This window comes from Sitophilus oryzae, unplaced genomic scaffold (genome assembly GCF_002938485.1).
Source record: "Sitophilus oryzae breed Bouriz unplaced genomic scaffold, Soryzae_2.0 scaffold_1740_pilon_pilon, whole genome shotgun sequence".
In the NCBI taxonomy this organism is placed as follows: Eukaryota; Metazoa; Arthropoda; class Insecta; order Coleoptera; family Curculionidae; genus Sitophilus; species Sitophilus oryzae.
Window position 1 is genome coordinate 250,489 of NW_022146436.1, and position 23,147 is coordinate 273,635.

Below are 23,147 nucleotides of genomic sequence, written 5' to 3' on the forward strand. Positions count from 1 at the left end.
TTTCTATCGAATAAAGTAGAAATATACCGAGGGTGCCATTTAAAAACCGTTAAAAAAGTTGTATTTATTTCCGGTGAAACAGGAAGTGACTAAAAACAATTGAATACGTCAATCAATCCTAATTTATGTCATATACTAACATACTAAATCTCGTTTTATATCTGAAAAAATTAAAAAGTTTTAGGGGTGAGCCACTATTGAGACGCACCCGATATATAAACATTCATTATTTACATCAACAAAACTCACCTCTTGAACAGCACTTAAGGGACATAAAGGCCATAACTACCGCTTTTCCGTTCAAGATATTTTTTTCAAGATTATAAGGTTTCGATGAGTTTTTTGCAACGGCTATTAAGTTCTCTTTACTACTTCACACTAAAAGAGGCTCTAAAAAGAACAATGTTCAATTGCAAGCTCTGCTAGTAAAGATTTTTAATCTTAAAATATCACAACACAATTCATTTAAACCAAAACCTCGTAATACAAAACTAAAGTGTCAAAACGAATGACAATGTCGGAAAATAAATAATTAAATGTGGCAATTTGACATTTTTTACAGCAGAGCAACCACCTGAATCCCCAGCGGGAAATTTAAATCCCAGTTAGTCAGCCCGGCGCCGAATATATCCCTAGTTGGCAACAATGAATTTAAAAATCGCGCCTTCGATTACGTAACTAAAAGTTTAATTGGTGTCGCTATACCGGGTGCGTCTCGAAAGTGGCTCACTCCTAGAAAATGACACTCCGAATAGAATGACACGCCACTAGAACATGACCGTTTGAATAGAATGACAGATCATATATGTTAACTTTTGAGATTTTCGCTTTAAAAAAATCGTATCGTAAAAAATCGTAAAAATCGTAAATTTCTCACCTTAGTATTTCGAGTCAACTTGACGTTATGAGCCGCCATGTTACAATAATTGAAATTATTTCAAATAAACCATATGCGAAAATGTCAAAAGTTATATAAAATGTCAGTCTATTCAGAGTGTCATTTCTTATCGAATAAAGTAGAAATATACCGAGGGTGCCATTTAAAATATAAAATTTAATTTTGTAATATGCCATCGATTGCTATTTCTAAACTAACTTGACGACGACTTTCTGATCACACCGTATACTCAGGTGCTAAGATTCAATGTACTGTACGTACAATTAATGACTAAAAATAAACAATAATGTATTACATATGATCATTATCTATTTTCTTACTATATAATAAAAAGGATATGAAATTTATTTAAAACAAGTCATATTAAAAATGTAATTGACATAATTATATTGTTACTATTTATAAAATATAATCTTATACCTACTTCTGGAAAAACCCACCTAATAATAGATAGATTAGACAGCAGAAAAGTAAATTAGGACATATAGACATGTCAATATTTTTGCCGAAAAAATTTTACAATCAACAAACGTTACAAACATTGATTTTATCTTAAATTTTCGACCTTTCCAATCTTTATTTCACATACCTACCACTTAAAAATTTAAAACTATAAATTATAAGTGTTTTAATGGAAACACTAATAGAATTAAAAAGATAAAATGAATTTTAATTGACAACTGATTAATTAATTTTAAGATCTTATCACTTACCGTTACATATTAAAACTTATCAGACATATTGTTTTAAAAAACATTTTATTCAAAATATGTATACAGTTTATCATGTTATAAATAAAAACAGAATAATTAATAAGTATAGGGAAATTTGTACTACAGAATTATAATATTATTAAAAATATATAATAATATAGAGTGTAATCAGGAATAATGGCTAGAAGTGAAAAAAAAAATTAAAATACGTAATTCACTTTTAGAAGTTTAAAATAAAAAAGTTGCTGTCAACTTCCGGTTTTTCCGGAAGTGGCCGTCATATTGAAAATATTTTTAATTGATAGATCTTGTTGTGAAACAATGATGTGCAAAAAATCTCCGATCAAGATATAGTAGTTCTCCAGAAACTTCTAATACACGCTCAACCTGGAACACCCTGTATATGGGACCGGCAATTGTGCGTCGGGTATATGTAGCTCCTATACCAAAAAAATTAGAAATTGAGGTGCAGACCTAAAGCATAGCTTTTCTAAATAAAACGGTATGTTAGTTTTATATCAAGCAGACACTTTTAAGGTACATTCAGGCTGAGAGCGTCGAGTGTCTCGCGTTTGCGTCGCGTCCGCGTGTCGAAATGGAATTAATTCACTTAACTTAAATTAGACCGTTCAAGCAGACAGCGTCGCGTTTGGCGTTGCGCTAGCGTCCGCTGAGCGTCGGGGTTCGAGTTCATTGGGGCGGACGCGATGCAAACGCGACGCGACGCTCGACGCTCTCAGCCTGAATGTACCTTTATGAAGAATGCATTAAATTAACAATAAAAAAGTATTTCCTCTTTTGAAAACCGATTTGAGCTCATATTTTTTTATTACTGCATATAATAAATTTACAGATTTATATAATTTAACTGGTATTTTTTTATATAAAACAAAAATGTTTAAATGGAATTGACCCTCACAGGCAACGACGGTTATATCCAAATTTCTCTCTGTGGTATTTTTTTTTCTCTAAATATTTCCTGAATGTATTATATTCATTATTGATTATACAGGGTTGTCCGACCTGTATTCCGGAAACTTCGGCAGCATATTCTACAGATTAAAATAAGTAAAAAAGTTCGTATAATTGTATGTCCTAAAATGCTTAGTTTCGGATATACAGAGTGTAGAAGTTTCATTTTTATTTCGATTTTTTCCAAATAATTTCTGCAGTAACGTCAATAGTTGGATGAAAATTGGTGTCTGGGTGTTTTTTGACATGAGAAATTTGATTTTGATGTCAATATGATTCCTACTAGAGGGCGCCACCTACATATTTTTTAACTGGTTGAAGAGTAATAACTTTTCGTCCGTACCTGTATAAAACTACTGAGTAAAAAAATATATATTTACGACGTTTTTTAACTAAAAAATGTCTCTTGGTAAAAATCGCTACAAGTATCTATTAGGTGTATTTCAGAAAAATATTTAAACTTCTACAGAGTAGCTCAAAAATTGTGTGATTGGCATTATTTTTTTTAATGGAACACACTGTATACTATTTCATTTTGACTTCCTTTCTTACCATTTTACTTAATCCTAAAACATAATAATTAACTTAACCTTAAAATACGTTTGGATCGTTTAAGAGATATTACGAGTAATAAATAATTAAAAAAAATATTTTTTAGCCTTTTTTTAAATATTAAAAACACAAGAATTGTCCTGAAATCAACACTATACTAGATATTTACTATACTTGATCTGTACTTACTTTCTTAAAAATATCGTAATTCTAAACCATACAGGGTGTTCAAAATTCTATGCCAACATTTCTAAAATATAAAATAGTTTTTCTTTGTTTTTTAAAAGAACCCTCTGTATATTATTCTTTTAATAGATGGGGAATTAAAAAATAAAAAAAAAAATATTTAAAGTATTTCAAAATTATTTAAACGGTTTTGCGGATATTCTTAAAATTATACTATCTATACATATGGTTTTTTCAACAGTAATTTTTTATCAAAACCATCTAACCACCTAACCTAACCTAACCGTTGAAAGAGCCATATGTGTAACGCGAATATTTGCGAAACCGCTAAAAAATTTAAAACACTTTAAATAGAAAAATTACTAATTTTCTAATTCCCCATCCAACAAAGATATAATATACATGGTGTCCCATTTAAAATTTTGTTTTGCATAGAATTTTCAACGCCCTCTATGGTTTAGGTTTACTCTCCGGTTTACTATTATTTAAAAAAAAAATTATTTAATTATTTATTAATATATCTAAAACTATCAAAACATATAGTTTTATTTAGTATAGCATCATTTTCTTTCAGAACATCTTCTTGGTGCAATACCAATTCTACTATCAGCTGCACGCAAGTTTTATATTATACTATAAGCCACTATATATTAATCATTTTTAATGAATTATAGTATATACTATACTAAGGGCTGGCAAAGGTTAGTCTTGGGTCGAGATTTCCATATTAAGAAGAGTACAATGCGTTTATAATGTACTGAACAAAGAGAGGACAGTAAACACGTTGCCAAACGTATGAAATAAACCGAGAAACTGTGCACATCGCTAAGAGACGTGGGAGGAGATATAGCAGATTTGTCGCAGTTGACCGGTCGACCCAAGACCTAATCAGTCCTGTGTCAATTCAACCTCTCTCAGTACTTAAAGTTCTAGGGAATGGTGTACGTCATGCGTTCAGCTTCACGATTTAATTACGTTTCGTGATACTTGATTTGTTTATTTATTGACGAGTCGTTGTAATTTTCCCTATAGCTTGAATTGTTTTAAGTGCAAGCTAGAAATGATTGCATTTTTGGTAAAAATAAGTGGAACTGAGTGGGTGTTCGATAGTGGTCGCGCTATTAGAACTTTGAATTCAAAAATCGATATCTCGGAATCTATTAGAAATAATAGATTGTAGTTTTTTCAAGAACTTTGTTAATATTTCTGCTGTATTTTCTTTGTAGACAGTATGTGAAAATCTTTATCATTAAAAAAATTACACGATTGCTGAAAATTGCTATGTTCTAAAAGTAAATGGATGGATTGTTTACAATTTTTGAATGGAAAAAACAACCTTATCGAAATTTTCTTAAAAAAACTCAAAGTTTAAGTGAGGATGCAGTCAATAATCACCACATAGACTAATAAAACTACTTTTTCAAATTTGTCAAGCTTTCGAGAATTTTATTCCCATCATCAGGACAGTTTGACTGAGTCAATTAGCAAAAAAACATCCTTTGCACAAAAAGGCCTTAAAAACTAGCATCGTATGACATTGGACTACAAGGACATTTCCTTTATAAAATATTAAAATACATACCCAACGATATTACTTTTCTTTTAAACACAAACAAAAAGATTTTTTTTAAATTTAATTTCTACATTGTTATTTCGAGCTCGATCAAACAGTGATTGTTTAATAAAATACCAATCATTGATTGGTTTGTGATACCAATCATTATGTACATAAGCTTGGAAAACGATGCTAGTTTTTAAGGCCTTTTTTTGCAAAGGATGTTTTTTGCTAATTGACTCAGTCAAACTGTCCTGATGATGGGAATAAAATTCTCGAAAGCTTGACAAGTTTGAAAAATGCATCCTCACTTAAATTTTGAGTTTTTTCTTAACTTAGTCAGTCACGACTAACCTGCTATTTTTGAATTTTTCTTATGTAAACATATTGTAAAATATCCGATCTTGAAAATAAAAAAGTTTCAATATCTAAAGTGGTTCTTGAGTTATGGCCTGTTATGTGTTAAAAAGTTGAGTTTTTAAATTATCGCGATTACTGATGTTTTCTCGTTATAAAAAAAATGACACCCTAACGATATCCTTATAATTCCATTTCAGATGCTCAGAAACATATCTAATGATTTTATCTAGTTATCTCTTGAAAAAAAGTCTTTTAAAAATAAGCGGTGTGCGATCGTGATTTTACTTTACTTAATAGGGAATGGCGTATCGGCAACGCCGCAACAGCACACCGTCGCGCGTCGCCTCGGTCGGTCGCATTTCTCTCACTCCGACTTAATAAGATCCCTATGCGATTTACTTCCACACATGTAAATGCCGACCCAAAAGTAACAGTTGCCAGCACGGTATACTATAAGTTGCGTACAAAATGTTTTAAGGCTTTACTATAGCTTTAACAAAATGACTCTGTATTAGCGTAATTTGGCGTCATTATAATTCTATATTTTTGTTATGTTTCAGATTATCTTCAGATAATTGCCAATCTCTCGAACCTCCAATGGACAATTTAACTCAGGAAGCTTTCTTATCAGCTCTAACAGCCAGCTGTAGATATGATCGTTACATTAGACCAACATCAGAATCGCCATTAAAAGTTAATTTTCAAATCGACGTTAAACATATGGAAAATGTTGAAAACACGGTAAGAACTTACATTTTTGGCTATTTTAATTGTTAATAATATTATTCGATAAATTAAATATCTGTCATATAAAATATAACCGATCCTATTATAGCCAATCATCAAGCAAATAAAGGAATATTTTCTCTAAACTTTGAAAATTTTGTGAAAACATTATGAATTCAAATATTCATTATGCATTATTCATAAAGGAAAATTGATTTTATTTGTTTGCTAACAATTCGTTAACCAATTATTGTATTGTTCTAATTTGGTTAGAACCTGGCATATGGTGATAAATATTTACTTAAAGTATTTCAGTTTTCCCATATTTTTTTTAATGTAAGGTCTTAAATATTCTTTTAATTTCTTGGATTGGAAACATCCACTTCCAATCAAATTTTTTTTAATAAATTATCTCATTATTTTTTATTTTATTTTTCAAAAAAAATATTGGATTTCAAGGCACTGTTTGCCACTTAATTGTGGCTTATTTTCCGATGTCCATTATGATGTATTTTTTCCGATGATTTTTTTATTCCGATGTATTTTTAACTCATTTAAAAGATATCTCTATAATCCTGTGATATATATTCACTTTATTGTTTAATATTCTATTTGTAAATAAACAACTGTATTTTCTGAGATTAAATGATTCTAAATATGACAAACATATTTTCTTAATTATTTGTTATTTAATTCTATCTTTAATGCAAAAAATACATTTTTTGAACAAGATATTAAATTTAATTATGATATTAAAAGACTTCCAAACTTTTTTTTTCTGTAGTTACAAATAATTTTAATTGATCAAATTTAAAAGATAATCTTATATAAACTGATTTGTCCAATTTTGCGATCTTTTTAGCTTTTCAAATCGCATATTTTAGTTCAACTATCGTTCCAAGATGACAGGTTGAGTTTCTCCGACATATCTCCTAACAGAGGTGACATACTCGGCCAAGAAACTTTAAGAAACAAGATTTGGGTTCCTCACATAGTCGTAAAAAATGAAAGAAGTTCAGGCTTGATGGGACTCGACCAGTAAGTGGATATACCGGGTGCGTCTCAAAAGTGACACTTTGGTATGTTAGTATATGACATAAATTAGGATTAATTGATGTATTCAATTGTTTTTGGTCACTTCCTGTTTCACCGGAAATGACTACAACGTTTGATTTTTAAATGGCACCCTCGGTATTTTTTTAACTTATTCTCACTGAATAGAATGACATATCATATGTCAACTTTTGACATTTTCGTATATGGTTTATTTGAAATTGTAACATGCGGTTCATAACGACAATTTGACTCGAAATATTAAGTGTGTGGTACCAAATTATTCGTAAAATAATGTTTTTTCCAAATACGCTAATGACCCACCCTCGTTCCATTGAAAAATTTGAGATATGATTAAAAGTACGATTTGGGCATCTTTCAACTGGCCAGGACAAGACACTAAATTTATTTGACGATCTTACTAGATCAAATTTATTTTTCCACCGCTCCTTGATTAAAAATTAGTGTTCTTAACATAGGGATGGACCTCCAGATTGAAATTTAAAATACAATTTTCTTTAAAACGAAAATGTCAAAGGTTGACATATGATATGTCAATCTATTCAGAGTGTCATTTTCTATCGAATAAAGAAAAAAATACCGAGGGTATCATTTACAAATCAGAAGTTGTAGTCATTTCCGGTGAAACAGGAAGTGACCGAATAGAATTAAATACGTCAATCAATTCTAATATGTCATATACTAACATACCAAATCTCGATTTTTTATAGGAAAAATTAAAAAAGTTAAAGGGTGAGCCACTTTTGAGACGCACCCGGTATATACTTTACTTTATGTTAAATTCTGAGAGTTATGGTTAAAAATATACATATACACTATATTAGAAAAGATTAGAAATAACTTGCAAAATAAGATTGTATTACACTAAGATATTGATAAACAAAAGATCTAAGTTTTTGTTTATAAATTGGAATATTGATTTTTAGTTATAAGTATTACAGTAAAAAAAATCTTTTTGCTTATAGTCTAAGAGCTGGCTACATAAAAAACCTTATCATCGTTACATGGCTAATTTTTTGTGTGAAGTATCCTTTTGTGTAGCCATTATGAAATAGTCATGTCTGCAAGCGCGATCCCGGGGCTTAAAGCGGGCCAATCGAAAGGGTGAAATTTTAACACTAAAAATATTATAAGATACATGAGTTATAATTGCGAAAATAGCTTTTATTTATTATTAAGAAACGTGGAAAATTGTTGGCAGACATTTTTCTAGTCGCCAAAATGCCGACAGACAACGCGAAAGAGGCATGATATTTTAAAAATTATTAAAAAATGAAATTTGAAGAATGAAAAAAATTATGGCATATTTTTATGCCGATTGGTGAAATGTCATATTTATTTATTTTAAAAGCCGTATGCAAAAGGGCAGACAAAAAGATCGTGGCTGAATCAGCTGCAGACAGTTATCAAAAGCGCTATATTACTCTAGCGCTTTCAGGGAACGCTCGCCGCCTCATCCATTTAAGTATAGATAAATCATATAATATACGATTATATTATAAATATAGTTTTTTATTATTTCAATAACGATTTTTTTGTCTGCCCTTTTGCATACGGCTTTTTAAATTAACTAACAATAAATATGACATTCCACCAACCGAGATGCATGTATGCGATGATTTTCTTTTGTCAAAATTATATACCTCTTTCGCGTTGTCTGTCGGCATTTCAGCCACGAGAAAAATGTCTGTCAACAATTTTACACGTTTCCTAATAATAAATAAAAGCTATTTGGTAATTATAACTCGTGTACCTTATAATATTTTTAGTGTCAAAATTTCACCCTTTTGATTGGCCGCCCCCGCTTTAAGCCCCAGGATCGCGCTGGCAGACATGACTATTTCACAATGGCTACACAAAAGGATACTTCACACAAAAAATTAGCTATGTAACGATGATAAGGTTTTTTATGTAGCCAGCTCTCGATCTATTACTACGAAACAAGGTGGTGTTTACTGTCTTTGTTAACTTTGTGAGTCCGTTTCAATGACTTTTCTTATACTTTTCCAATAGACCAGTAAGAGTGTCCAAACCTTTTTATTAACCTTGTAATTGCCTGTTTAATTGGTTTATGTATTAAAATTTATTTTAGGAAAGATATGTTTGTTAAGATAAGTCCAACGGGAAAAGTGATATACTCTTTTCGTATGACCACAACATTCTACTGCTCTATGAATTTAAGAAAGTTCCCTTTTGATAATCAGTTATGTCAAATAATATGGACCAGCTGTAAGTACTACAAAAAGCAGTTAATATATTAAATTAAATTCCCATTTAATCATAGTTACCAGAACCACATTAATATTTTACTATTTTTTTTTAATATCAAACTAATCCAGCAATATAATACAAAATAGATTATTTCTTATTATTGTATCAATAATTTAAGACGTTATTTTCAAATTAATTCTTTTATATTTAGGGGCTTACAATGAGACTGATTTACAACTCCAATGGTTAAAAGATGAGCCATTTGGCATTGCTGATAATCTCCATTTAACAGAATTCTCTTTATATGAAATCTGGGTTGAAAATATGACAAGCAGTACTAGTGGATCCAGCAAGTGGGGTAAGCGATAATTATGCTATTATATCTTAATAATAATATCTTAAAAATAGATTAGCATTATAACGCATTAAAATATTATACAGGATGGCGCACCTCATTCGCCTCGGTTGATTATACGAAAACGGAAAGATATAGAAACAAAATATATATGGGTATATGTGGGGAGGCAATGTGCACAATTTAAATTTATTTTGAAATATACAGGGTGTTTCAGAACTAAGATCCATAGCAAAGTTATATTTTTTCTTATGGAACACCCGGTATTTTATTTCATTTTTGGATTTGTGGGCCCAAAAAAGGCATTTTTTATAAGGGTTAAATATGTTTAAAATCTTTGGTTTTTGAGATATTTAAAGATATTTAAATTTGCATGCTACTATAGAATAGATTATTAAAACCCTGTCCATTATTTTTCAGAATTAATTCTTGTGCTGAGGTTAAAGGTAAAGAAATAAACTTTACTGGAAAATGTTAACACTTCCTTAAATTTATACAGGGGTATCAACAATTGCTGATTTAATTTAAGGATTTATTTTACATAAAAACTTCGTGATTTCAAATACAACACCCTGTATTTTTTATAATAAATCGAAGCAGATTCAAATGCTCTTTCAAACTATATTGCGGTTTCTTATATCTATCTAGCTCAGATTTTGAATAAAGAGCAATTTTTCATGGCAGTTTTTTTATTGACAGTTAGTAGCTATTTTCAAAATCGAAATTAGTTTCTGGACTTATTTAAATTTATACCAGTTTTCTTTTATTTAATTTACCTACCTACAATAGTTTAATAAATAATATTTATTAAATATGTATTTATTATTCTATCAAGAAAAACGAAGAAGTAGTTCTTTGATTTGTTCTACGATGACTTGTAGATATATGGATTTTCTGTAAAAGAGACAATTACAGCAAATTCATTTTCTTCACTCCCAACGACATGTTTCTGCCACTAACAGGTTTTTTATAAACCACATTACCAGCTCTGCGAAATAGGGCAAGTAGTTTTTCAAAAGAACGCTTATCAGGAAGATTCCTATTTTTGGATACCTTTAACCATACTCTCTTGAGGCCAAGAAGCAATTTTCCTCACAAAATAAAATCACTAGAAACATATCAAAATAATGAATACTTGTTTATTAAACTATTGTAGGTAAATCTAAGTAAACTGTTACAAATTATAAATAATAATGTCCATAAACTAATGTCGACTTTGAAAATAGTTACTAACAGAACTGTCACTAGAAAATTGCCATAGCGACAGCAGGCATCTTGATTGTAATTTTATTTAAAAATCGCTTTTTATTCAAAAATCTGAGCTCGATAGGTATAGGAAACCCTAATATAGTTTGAAAGAGCATTTGAATCTGCTTCGGTTTATTTTAAAAAATACAAGGTGTTGCATTTGAAATAACGGAGTTTTTATATAAAATAAGTCTTTAAAATAGATCAGCAATTTTTGATACCCCTGTATAAAATTAAGGAAGCAATGCCATTTTTCAGTAAAGTTTACTTCTTTATCTTTAAACTCAGCACAAGAATTAATTCTGAAAAGTAATGTACAGGGTGTTAGTATTCTATTCTATTGTAGCATGCAAATTTAAATATCTTTAAATATCTCAAAAACCAAAGATTTTAAACATATTTAACCCTTATAATAAATGCCTTTTTTTGGGCCCAAGAATATAAAAATGAAATAAAATACCGGGTGTTCCATAAGAAAAAATATAACTTGGTATGGATCTTAGTTCTGAAACACCCTGTATATTTCAGAATAATTTTACATGGTGCACATTGTCTCCCCACATATACCCATAAAATATTTTGTTTCTACATCATTCCGTTTTTGTATAATCAACGGAGGCGAATGAGGTGCGCCACCCTGTATACTATAACGCCAATTTAAGGACATAATTTTTTATCGCTTTCCAATTTTGTTGTTCATGGTTGTTGTTCAGTGTTTTGTTTTTCAGTCGTTCATTTATTTCACTTTAGTTATTATTTATTAGTTTAGTTATACTTTTCTAAAAATATTGCTACTAAAGCAATAACTTAAAATAAATATATATATATATATTTTTAGAAGATCAATAAAAATCAGACTTTTATATAAGTATGTACTTGTATTAAGTAGCGTTATTTCTAAGAGTCTGCCGCAACTACAATAAGTCTGCCACAAGGATTATATTATTCAGTATTAACATATTCATTGTATCACACATAATCGATACTTAAAACTCATCTTAAACCTTTAATCTGCATTAATCGTAAAGACTCGTTTTGTTGACTTTTCTTAGATTTTAACAACTCTTACTAATTGAATATATGAGAATTTAATCTTTTAATAGATCGCATGTGATTGTACACTAATAAGAGCCTATTTCTACTAAGATTGTACTTACTCTTTTGTGATAAACAGTAAAAAATAGGTATTAAACACTTCATTTTATTATTCTTTTTTTTTATTTCTATAAATTACTATAAACTCATTAAATAAGAGCCGTTTTATCTGGCTAAAATAAATTTGAAATCTAAAAAAAATCAAAATTTATGTTTCAACTTATTATGAAAATATGTAATGTATTTTTGTTAACAACTGTAGAAAATTATGAAGAATAAATTCCTTCAATGAAATAATACTTGTTTACCATTATGTTACTTTTTTATTATCCATAATATATTTTTACAGATGATGGTTATAGCGCTCTATCGTTTAAATTTAAACTCAAGAGAGAAGTGGGTTACTATATTCTGGACTATTTTTTACCATCCATATTACTAGTGATAACTTCATGGACATCTTTTTGGCTACAGGCAGATGCTAGTCCTGCTCGAACCACTCTGGGTATGTATTGTTAGATCAGAAGTATTCTTGTATTTATTTATACCAGATGATCGAAAAAAACGGCGCCAAAGACTGCTGCGGAATGACAATGGATGATAATTTCAGCGAGGTCGATCTCTAGATGTCATTTGTTAATTACACCCTTTTAAAATTATTTTTACTCAATATAAAAATAAAAGGCAACCTTCTTAAGACCAACTTAAGTAGCTTAAGAATAAAGAAGAGTACGAGCCAAGTAAACGACGTCTAGGGCTTGACCTCGTCAAAATTCTCATCGATTGTCATTCTCCAGTCCTCTTTGACGCCGATTTTTTATCGTATAGTATAAAATATACCTCAAAGTTATTAGTGTCTACAGGGTTGTTCACCACATTGGACACGGACTATTGAAGCTAAACGATTAAATTTTTACAAATTTAAGTTTTGGATTCGTTGAAAGACTATTAGAGCTACAATTTAAAAATAAGATACAGAGTGTCCCAAATAAGTAAAAAATATTATAGTTGTATTTTTTTAAATGGAAAACCCTGTATATTATTCTATTTTTAGATTCTACGATTGGAATAAAGGTAAATTTCATTAAGGTTAATCACAGTTAAACCGTACCGTTTTTGAAATATTTTCAATTTTATGAAATTGCATTAAAAATTTTAAGGCTTCATTTCTCCAAGGGTATGGAAGTTTTTAATACTAAATATTTACTGAAGTTTATTTTTATCGATCAGATATTGTGTTGCAATAATTAACAAAATACTCCCTGATACACAGTGTCTAAAAATTTATATTAAATAATTACTAGCTTTAAACGGCAATAACTTGTTTAATTTAAATAGAACACCCTATATATTTTACGAGAATCAGATGCACAATTTAATTGTCTATCAAATTGTATTATGCCATTTTTTACCTATATCTTCAAGTTTTCGTAGAAAATGCATTTTCTTATAATTTAGACCTTATTTATTAATATACCCATGGAATATTAACATATTAGATTATTTCTAAAGGTGTAACATATATTCAAAGAGTATACAGATACTAATATTGTCGATATAGTTCGTTTATTTCACTGAAAAAAACTGCTAAAAAATATTTTTTGTTAAAGAGAACCAATTAATATGACCCCAGTATTCAAACTACATTATTTTATTGACCGTTTACGTTGATTAATATTAATTGCTCCAAATACTAAAAACTGAATTTTTTATGTGTATTAGACAGTGTGGTAAAAAGTAACACCTCATAAATTTTATTTCATTTTTTGACGAATGCTTATTTATAACAACAGAGACGTTTCATAACTTATTATTATATTGATTTCTGAGTCAAATCCACATTTATTTAGGATAATTTATTAATTAAGTATGTATTTAACTAATTTTTGGGCGGAAATAAAGGTGGTATATATTGGTATACTCTTTTCTAAAGATTTAAATAATTTTCTTTTTGTAAAGAAATAGGCTTGCAATATTATTATATTTACCATCTGTACATTTCGTACATAATATGTTGCTTTAAAAAAATCTGAAATATCCATATTCAATGGGTATAGTGATAAATGAGGTATAAATTATAAGAAAATGTATTTTCTACGAAAATTTGAAAAGATAAGTAAAAATGGAATGACATAATTTGATAGACAATTAAATTGTGCATCTGATTAACGTAAAATATACAGGGTGTTCCATTTAAATTAAACAGGTTATTGCTGTCTAAAATTAGTAATTATTTAATATAAATTTTTGGACACTCTGTAGAAGGTAGTATAATTTTTATTATTGCAACACAATATATGATCAATAAGTAATCTTCAGTAGATATTTAGTATTCAAAACTTTGATACCCTTGCAGAAATGAAGCTTTAATTTTTTTACTGCAATTTCATAAAATTGAAAATATTTCAGAAACGGTAAGGTTTAATTCTGATAAACCTTGATTTTATCACACTTAAAGATAAACCTTAATCAAATTTACCTCTATTTCAATCGTAGAATCTAAAAATATAATAATATACAGGGTGTTCCATTTAAAAAATACAACTATAATATTTTTACTTATTTGGGACACTCTGTATCTTGTAATGTAGTGTAAATTGTAGCTCTAATAGTCCAAAAAATCTCTAATAGTTCGCTAAATATCAACGAACCCAAAACTTACAATTTGTAAAAATCTAATCGTTCAGATACAATATTACTCCGTGTCGAATGTGGTGAACAACCCTGTATAAAGGTTTTGCTATTGGAGAAAGTGCATTTTAATAAATTATTAAGCTCTTTGGAATGTTAATTGTATGATGTTAAAATACAAAATACATGAAAAAAACTGCTTTTTTAATACTATATAATTACCACTATTCTTAATGCTATTTATTTCAATTTCTTTACTCCTACAGGTACTGCGACTATGCTGTCGTTTATTACTCTAAACGCCAATGTTATGAAGAATTTACCAAAAGTCAGTTATGTGACTGCAAGTGAAATATGGTTCTTCGGGGGAGCTACATTCATATTTTGTTCCTTAGCTGAATTTGCGTTTGTAAATGTTGTGTTTCGAAGAAAGTAAGTTATTTATAAATGTAACTAAGTTATTTACAATATAAGTATTTACCCTATGATCGAAAAAAAAACAGCGTCAGAGATGGCTGGGAAATGAGAATTGATGATAATGTTAGCGGGGTCAATCTGTAGACGTCATTTACTGAAAATTGATATAAAACTGGTCAACAATTAACACTAGTTATAGAAATATTTAAAAAGGATATATTAGAACGTTTCCAGACACACAAATCTGCTCCAAAAAAATATATTTCTTTTCCCGAATTTTAAACTACACCATTTGAAAATCATTTAGTATAATGTATTGTGTAGTAGACGTGGGCAAAGATTGAACGAGTATTAAAAATGAATCGTGAGATTCGATTCACTGCTTAGAATACGGTTCGTTCAATTGAATAAAATGATGAAAAGAAAGTTATTTACAAGAAAAAAACTTATTTATACTGTGATTAGTCCGGGACTATCTGTCAGGTATTTAATTTTCACGTTAATATTTTTGTTAAAATAATATTACCGACTATAAACCATTAATTATTGTCGGTCTAAACGACGAAATCCTGTTTTTATGCAACTCCAAATAAATATTGTTGGCCTCTGCCCAATATGATAAAAAAAACGACGTAAGCGATGGTTATAAAATGAAGATCGCTGTCATTTTATATGTAAAGTATACGTATAGTTATATGTAAGCCAACTGAATGCCATTTTTTTTTCTATCATGCATCATATACTATTTATTATGATTATTAAATCGGAAGTAAAATATGGTTCTAAAAATATTAAATTGGTATTAAAAAGTCTTAATAATAATAAGATAATTTAATATTATTGGTAAAATAAAATCAATCCAATTACGCCAGTGTCATAAAGTGTTGAAAAACAAATGAAATAACTGTATATTTCTTTTTCTGGTCCCTTAAGTAATTGTCCGACCAAATTATTGCCGGTAGTGAAAGTTACGATATTTGTTTTTATGAAACGTAAATTGTGCATGTGGTTCGTTCAAATGAACGAATCGTAGGAGTCGAGGCAATATAAGAAATTGAATATTGTGATTCGATTCACTAAAAAGAATTGTACTGCCCATCACTATTGTGTAGGTACCAATAATAGGTTGAATAGTCCAACGTTTTTGAATTTTCTGATTAATGACTTTTGGGATGCAATACATAATTTACCATGCCAAACCCGTTTGAATATAAAATTTCAATTGGACGGATCACCTGTGCATAACGCGGCAGTTGTCAGGGAATGGTTAAATGAAAATTTTGAAAATAAGTGGATAGGTCGAAATAGCCCGCTAATTGAGTGGCCACCGAGATCCCCGGACCTAACACCCCTTGATTTCTTTCTTTGGGGTTTCTTAAAGCAACAAGTTTACAAGTCTAAACCTCAATCTGTAGATGAATTACGTATTAGAATTACAGAGGCTTCTGCAAATATTACACCACAGCAGCTTAGGAATGTAACTGTTAATCTAAGAAAAGATGCGACAAATGTATTGAACTGAATGGAGGGCTGGTAGAAGCAACTAGAATTATTTGAATATGTTTAACTTATTATTCGGTTATTGTGTTGCTTGTAGTATTTTTTATCATTGTTTGTAATAAAACTCGTTGTCGTGGATTGTTTTTTTCAAGGGTTACTTGATAACTCATCGTTAAATTGGCAAAAATAGGGAATTATTTAATTTAACTGCAGAATTATTAATAATTAATATTTTTAAACGAAATTTGGTACAGAAACTGTTTTGGGGATGCCGAATGTAGGGGTGTACTCAAATTTTTGAAAAAAAATCGCTAATATGATTTTGCAAATTTTTCACCACAAAAACTTTATTAAGTAGGCCTTGTTTTTTGTGAAATAACATGACATTGAGCCCTAAAGTACATTTTTTGAAACTTTATATTTGAAAAAAAAATCATCAAAATCGGACTATAAACACAGATTTTATGGAGGGTGCCCGGTCTTGAGTGGGTCACACTGTATATTAAATCTTTTTATCTTTATCTAATAATATCTTATATTAAAGGCCTACTTATTATTACCATTAAGTTTTCAGTTAACATATAATTTATATATAATTTTCAAATTATAATCTTGTACTTAGCTTACTACAGTCTCAGACTTGTTTGTTTAATCGATTTTGTTAAATTGCATCTAATTTTACGTTTACACATTCAAATACTCTTTTTTCGATGTTATAATTCATCTAATTTGCTGTCAAATTTCGAGTATATCCGTTAAATATTGGAATAGTAGAGTAGTAGAATAAAGTTAAATTTACGTTATTTTTTTTATTTAGCATTAAATATAATGACCAAACTATTTACTTTATAATCCTTTATATTATGTAGATTGTAGAATGAGTGGGAGGGGGAGGGTAATAATCGCGACCTAGATCTATTGTGTCCCCTTTTCTTGAGTTATAACTCATCATACATGGGGATTTTTCTGTTGTAGGGGGACAGGGTATTTCCCATCCTCCTCTGACAATAGATGTTCTTCCTTTGAGGAGTGGACTATCTCCTTCGACGTTATACACACTTCGGATCAGTCTCCATTTTGTCCACTTTTTTAACTTGGTCTTTCCTTAGAACCGATACTGGTATTGTCCCGAATCTACAGGGTGTTTCAAAAAATATGTAACATCTCTCATTGGGAGATTCCTCACGTAAAAATAAGATTTATTTTTCATATCAATATAGGTCCAATTCTGCTTTGTTTCGTAGCTACAGGGTGTTAAAGTCTTAATATTTTTTCGATTTATTATAATTTTCTTCCAAGTACTTTTAGGGTTTCGAATGAAATTTTGAGGTTAAAAGTTACTATAAATGCGACATGTTTTAAAGCAAAAAAAAATATCGACATATTCACCAGTGACGTGCATATGGGTTAAAAATGGAATATTTTTTAAAAAGCATGTACGCATTTCGTTAGCGAAATAGGGAAATAGTGTAAAGTTTGAAAATGCCAGAGATTAAAAAGTCGTCTTGATATTTTGTCGATTTCGGCTTCATTGATGAGAGACCAACCGCAATTTTATTAATTTGAAGAAAAATTAAGTTAAAAAAAAATAATAATAACTTTTTTATTTTGAAAGTTTTTAAATAAGTACTCATTGATTCTTTTATCCAAAAATATCAAAAAAGCGCCTATAAACATGGATATGGAAATGCACAATTTTAGAATTACAGGATGTTAAAACTTTTTTAAAATTAGTTTCTTTGTAATTATCTTAAATACCATTATTTTTTATATGAAATTTCTGTAGATCAGATTAATAGTAATAACAACTAATAGTAATAATATTTAATAATAAATTTGGTAAAATATATAATTTATTAATTTTATTTTAATTTTATTACATAATTCTGATTTCTGATCAAGGAGACCGAATTTGACAAATCAAAGAGATTTTTTTATCACCATCTTCTGGTGATAAAAGTTAATAGATCAAAGAAAAATGCGAGCCGCAAATAATTGAAAACCTTGCAGTACAGTGTGGCGCCTCTCATACACGACGCGACGCGGAGATTTAAAGGGACGACAGTTTGTGATGAAAGCTAGATTTTTCAAATGTAAGATCTACGACGCAAAATCATAAAAATTAAAATATGTAAGAAAATCTTTGTCTGAGGGGTAGGCAACTTGTAATAATATTTTGAAGATACATAAATTCCACATTGAACACCGGAATATTATACTGGGTGTTTCATTTAAAATAACTTGCTTTTAAAAGTGACGAATGTGTCATACTAATTTTGTTTAACCCTGTATAAATTTTCAGGGTCAAATTTTAATTTGGTTTAACATACAGTGGTTATTGTAATTAAATATCAGGGCTGTACAGGGTAAATTAAAATTTAGGTAGCTGTTATTGGATTTTAAAATTTACTCTTCGTTTTCATAAATGTGAAATATGTCAAAATCCTTACATTTTAGACGTTAATGAAACCCACTTTTATTTTTTTTTTCCTAGAACTGAAACCACCATCATATAGGATATCTTATTTAAAAAACAAATTTTTTTTTTTAACTTTTTTTTTTGTGACACCCTGTATAACTCATAATATTTATAATAATTTTATAAAGTCCTTTTAATTAACCTACATATTATGCTACCAAAATTTTCGATATAAACTACCTTCCTTGGAGCCGAGTCGTATGAGAAGCGCCACCCTGTATGTGGACGTATCTGTAAAAAACAGAAAGTGGAAAAAGTCGTGGAAGTGGAAAGTGAAAAAAGCTGGAAATGTCAACGAAAGAAGAAGATTCGTTTAAATGTGTCATCAGCAGGGTTCGGAAAACTACATGTTACTTTTTTAAAATTACATAAACTACATTACATGTAGTTAATGTAGTTTATGTAACCTATGTATAAAATCTTTCAAATATCAAAGGTTTAAGTTGAGGTTATAATAAGTTGAAGCTTTAGAAAACACAATGTATTTAAGAAAAACAGAAGAAATATGGTTTAAATATAATATTTACATATCATATTATTTAGACTCCTCACACAAAGCAAAATTATTCATAATATCAATACATAGTTTATTAACGTAGTTTTCGTATAGTTTAATGAACGGGAAAAGACGTAGTTTTTGAAGAAAAACTACACGTACTTAATCAGGTAAATTACGTCTTAAGTAACTACTTATCCCTGGTCATCAGTCATACCACCCGGTGCGAGCGGATAGCAAATGTGCGAATGGCTGCAATGCGAATAAATGCTAACATTTCACAGGTCTGTCCTCGGCTTAATAGATTTATTGACACACGTGCGGCCAATCATTTTATACAATATGTTTGCAAATTCCTGAACTACTTTGCAATTAAAATTCATATTCTTTAACTACACTTACCTTAAATTGAACTGCAACATTATTAAGCATTCTGAAAGACCTCTTTAGAACTATTAGCACCACATTATCTACATAAAAGCCTACTATTTTCTTATTTGTCATGTCAATCGTTTGTGTGGCATGCCGGGATATATTTGTTCTGTTTGGAAATTGTTTTGTCTAAAAATTATCACTTTAGGGAGATGACGTTTTGACAATGCCGCTATTACATTCGCTAACTATTTCTACAATCAATGTGTGTATTTTTAAATTATCGCCTTTTTTAAAAATAATACCATTTACTAGATATGACAGCTAATTGTATTTTGCTATAGGAATAAAATTATTTTGGTAGACTAGTAAGTAATACAGATCATTAAAAAATATGCAATAAAACAATACTACTTCTAGTCAAGTTATTCATAATAATTCTGATGAAAATATAAGTAATTTAAAATGATTAATAGCTGAAACCATTGAGAAATATATAGGAGAAACATAGGTGGTCCGAAATTGTATTCCGGAAATTTCGGCAGCATATTCTAGAGATAAAAGTAAGTAAAAAGTTCGTATAAATGTATGTCCTAAAATGCTTTGTTTCTGAGAAAGAGGGCGAAAAGTTTCATTTATTTGATTTTTTCCAATTTATGAAGTAACGTCCATATTTGCATGAAAATTGGTGTCTGAGAGTTTTATCACGAGAAATTTGATTTTGAAGTCAATATGACCTACATATTTTTTAACAGGTTTGAAAAGTAATAACTTATCGTCCGTACCTGTAAAACTACTTAGTGAATAAATATCATATATTCCGTAACTTTTACGTAAAAAAGCTAAGTTAACGAGCAACGTAAACGAGCAATCGCTCTCAAAAGATGAATGGAAATGAAGTGCCATTGCTGTATGAAAGGCCACCTGTATGGACGTATCTGTAAAAAACAGAAAGTGGAAAAAGTCGTCGAAGTAGAAAGTGAAAAAAGCTGGAAATGTCAACGAAAGAAGAAGATTCGTTTAAATGTGTCATCAGCAGGGTTCGAAAACTACATGTTACTTTTAAAACTACATAAACCACATTACATGTAGTTAATAGAGAACATAAACCATGTAATTAGCCGAAGTTAATGTAGTTTATGTAACCTATGTATGTAACTTTCAAACATCAAAGGTTTGAGGTGAGGTTATAATAAGTTGAAGCTTAGAAAAAAAATTCTAAGTGAAAACGGAAGAAATATGGTTTTAAATATAATATTCTCCACACATCATGATATTTAGATCCCTCTATACAAAGCAAAATTATTCATAATATCAATACATAGTTTATTAACGTAGTTTTCATGTAGTTAATGAACTGGAAAAGACGTAGTTTTGAAGAAAAAACTACACGTAGTTAATCAGTAAATTAAGGTCTTAGTTAACTACTCTGATCCCCTTGGTCATCAGTCACAATAATGTACAAACAAGTTTTTAGTTTGTTACATGTCTTTTTATATATAATATATGATGTCTGGCCTATCATCACCGGATTCCCTCCCGTTCAGGCCGGATAGTTTTTTTGACGCGTAATTTTTACGTTCCCTAGTCGCCAACCCTATTATCCTTTCACTGCTCTGAGGAGGCGCTGTCAACATCGCTTCTGTCAACTCTCTCCGTGCTTAACCTCACTTTGTGTGCTTAACCTCACATGGTGATTATTTAAATATTGCTGCATAATTTGAATCAGCTGCTATTTCGAGGCTACAGGGTAGAGTTACGGATGTCCCAACTTGTATTTGTGTTTTGCTGGCACGTTTGCGTCCCTTTTCTTTTGTCCTTCAGAATGTCACATGGAAGAAAGGACATGTTGTTTATTATTTATTGAGCCCACGGAAGTAATTCGAGGGTCCAAGGTACGGACTGTGTCCAAGGTACGGGTAATATCTTATGTACAGACATTATCTTATGTACGGGATGTCCTGTGGACGAGTGTCCCCAGTAAGAACGATTTTTTCAATATAAGTGCTAAGCAAAGCGTGGATGTAGCTCTGAGTCCCATGTTGCTTCGTTCCCAGCTGTAAGCTAATTAGTTACGGCTGTACCAATATATGGTGTCTCATTCTGGCCCCTTAGGTTGTGTTGGATGGCTGAGTACAGAGATGCGAGACCACCCCACGCTGCTACTGTTTGAAGCAAGATTACATAAAGAACAGCTAAGTGTGTATTTAAGTTCTAGTTTTATGTTTTAGATTTTCTATATTTTCAGTCTTAAACAGTAACGTACATTTTAAATAATATCGTACAGACTATATTTAGTGGTTAGGATTATTTAGAACATTTTATGTCGATTCAGAATATACGTGATTTAGATTTCAGGGTTTTATTATATTACGCCTTGTAATATTATTACTTTCTATAGATATTATTAATGCGCCATATTAACAGATGAATAACGAGACATAGAATCTAGAATCTACAGGTTGCATCACATCTGATTTAACACCGCATAAAATTTTAACAATTTAAATAAAGTAATGCTACTTTTCTTATATTTTCTATAACGTTAATCGCATTGTATTTTTTCATAGTCTTTTCATAGAACGCATTTAATATTATTTACATACATAGTTTCACTCAACAAATAACCACTATACAATTATTAAAATTGTACAATGCTATTTACCATCAGAATTCATCATGAATAAATATAGTCATTAGTTTTAAGTAATATACAACTGTGTTTTCTTTCTCTGTACATGCCTGGCGCCCAATATCTATTTTTTTGTTTATTGTTCTTAATTAGTTTTATCCACGACTGCTCTCCGATGAAAAGCTGCCGTTCGCAGTGGTAGTTGTTTAAAAAACGCTACAGTGCGGCCAATCATTTTATACAATATGTTTGCAAATTCCTGAACTACTTTGCAATTAAAATTCATATTCTTTAATCACACTTACCTTTAAATTGAACTGCAAATATTATTAAGTATTCTGAAAAGACCTCTTTTTAGAACTATTAGCACCACATTATCTACATAAAAGCCTAATTATTTTCTTATTTGCCATGTCAATCGTTTGTGTGGCATGCCGGAATATATTTGTTCTGTTTGGAAATTGTTTTGTGTAAAAAATTATCACTTTAGTGAGATGACGTTTTGACAATGCCGCTATTACATTCGCTAACTATTTCTACAAACAATGTGTGTATTTTTAGATTATCGCCTTTTAAAAATAATTACTTTTTTTTTTTTTTTTTTTTTTTTGTTTTTTGATTAATAAAATTATTTTGGTAGACTAGTAAGTAATACAGATCATTAAAAAAATATGC

At 29.8% G+C, this 23,147-nt stretch overlaps 1 protein-coding gene across 1 annotated transcript in view; it reads left to right on the plus strand.

Annotated features, from left to right (window-relative positions):
- LOC115881807 (glycine receptor subunit alpha-2-like) overlaps positions 1-23,147 on the plus strand; it is a 34,676-nt gene that overhangs the window by 7,209 nt on the left and 4,320 nt on the right. Inside the window, exons 2-7 of the mRNA XM_030899478.1 lie at positions 5,797-5,977; positions 6,825-7,000; positions 9,129-9,265; positions 9,459-9,605; positions 12,295-12,450; positions 14,843-15,008. Of these exons, the coding sequence (XP_030755338.1) occupies positions 5,797-5,977; positions 6,825-7,000; positions 9,129-9,265; positions 9,459-9,605; positions 12,295-12,450; positions 14,843-15,008 (963 nt within the window). The remainder of the gene's footprint in view (positions 1-5,796; positions 5,978-6,824; positions 7,001-9,128; positions 9,266-9,458; positions 9,606-12,294; positions 12,451-14,842; positions 15,009-23,147) is intronic.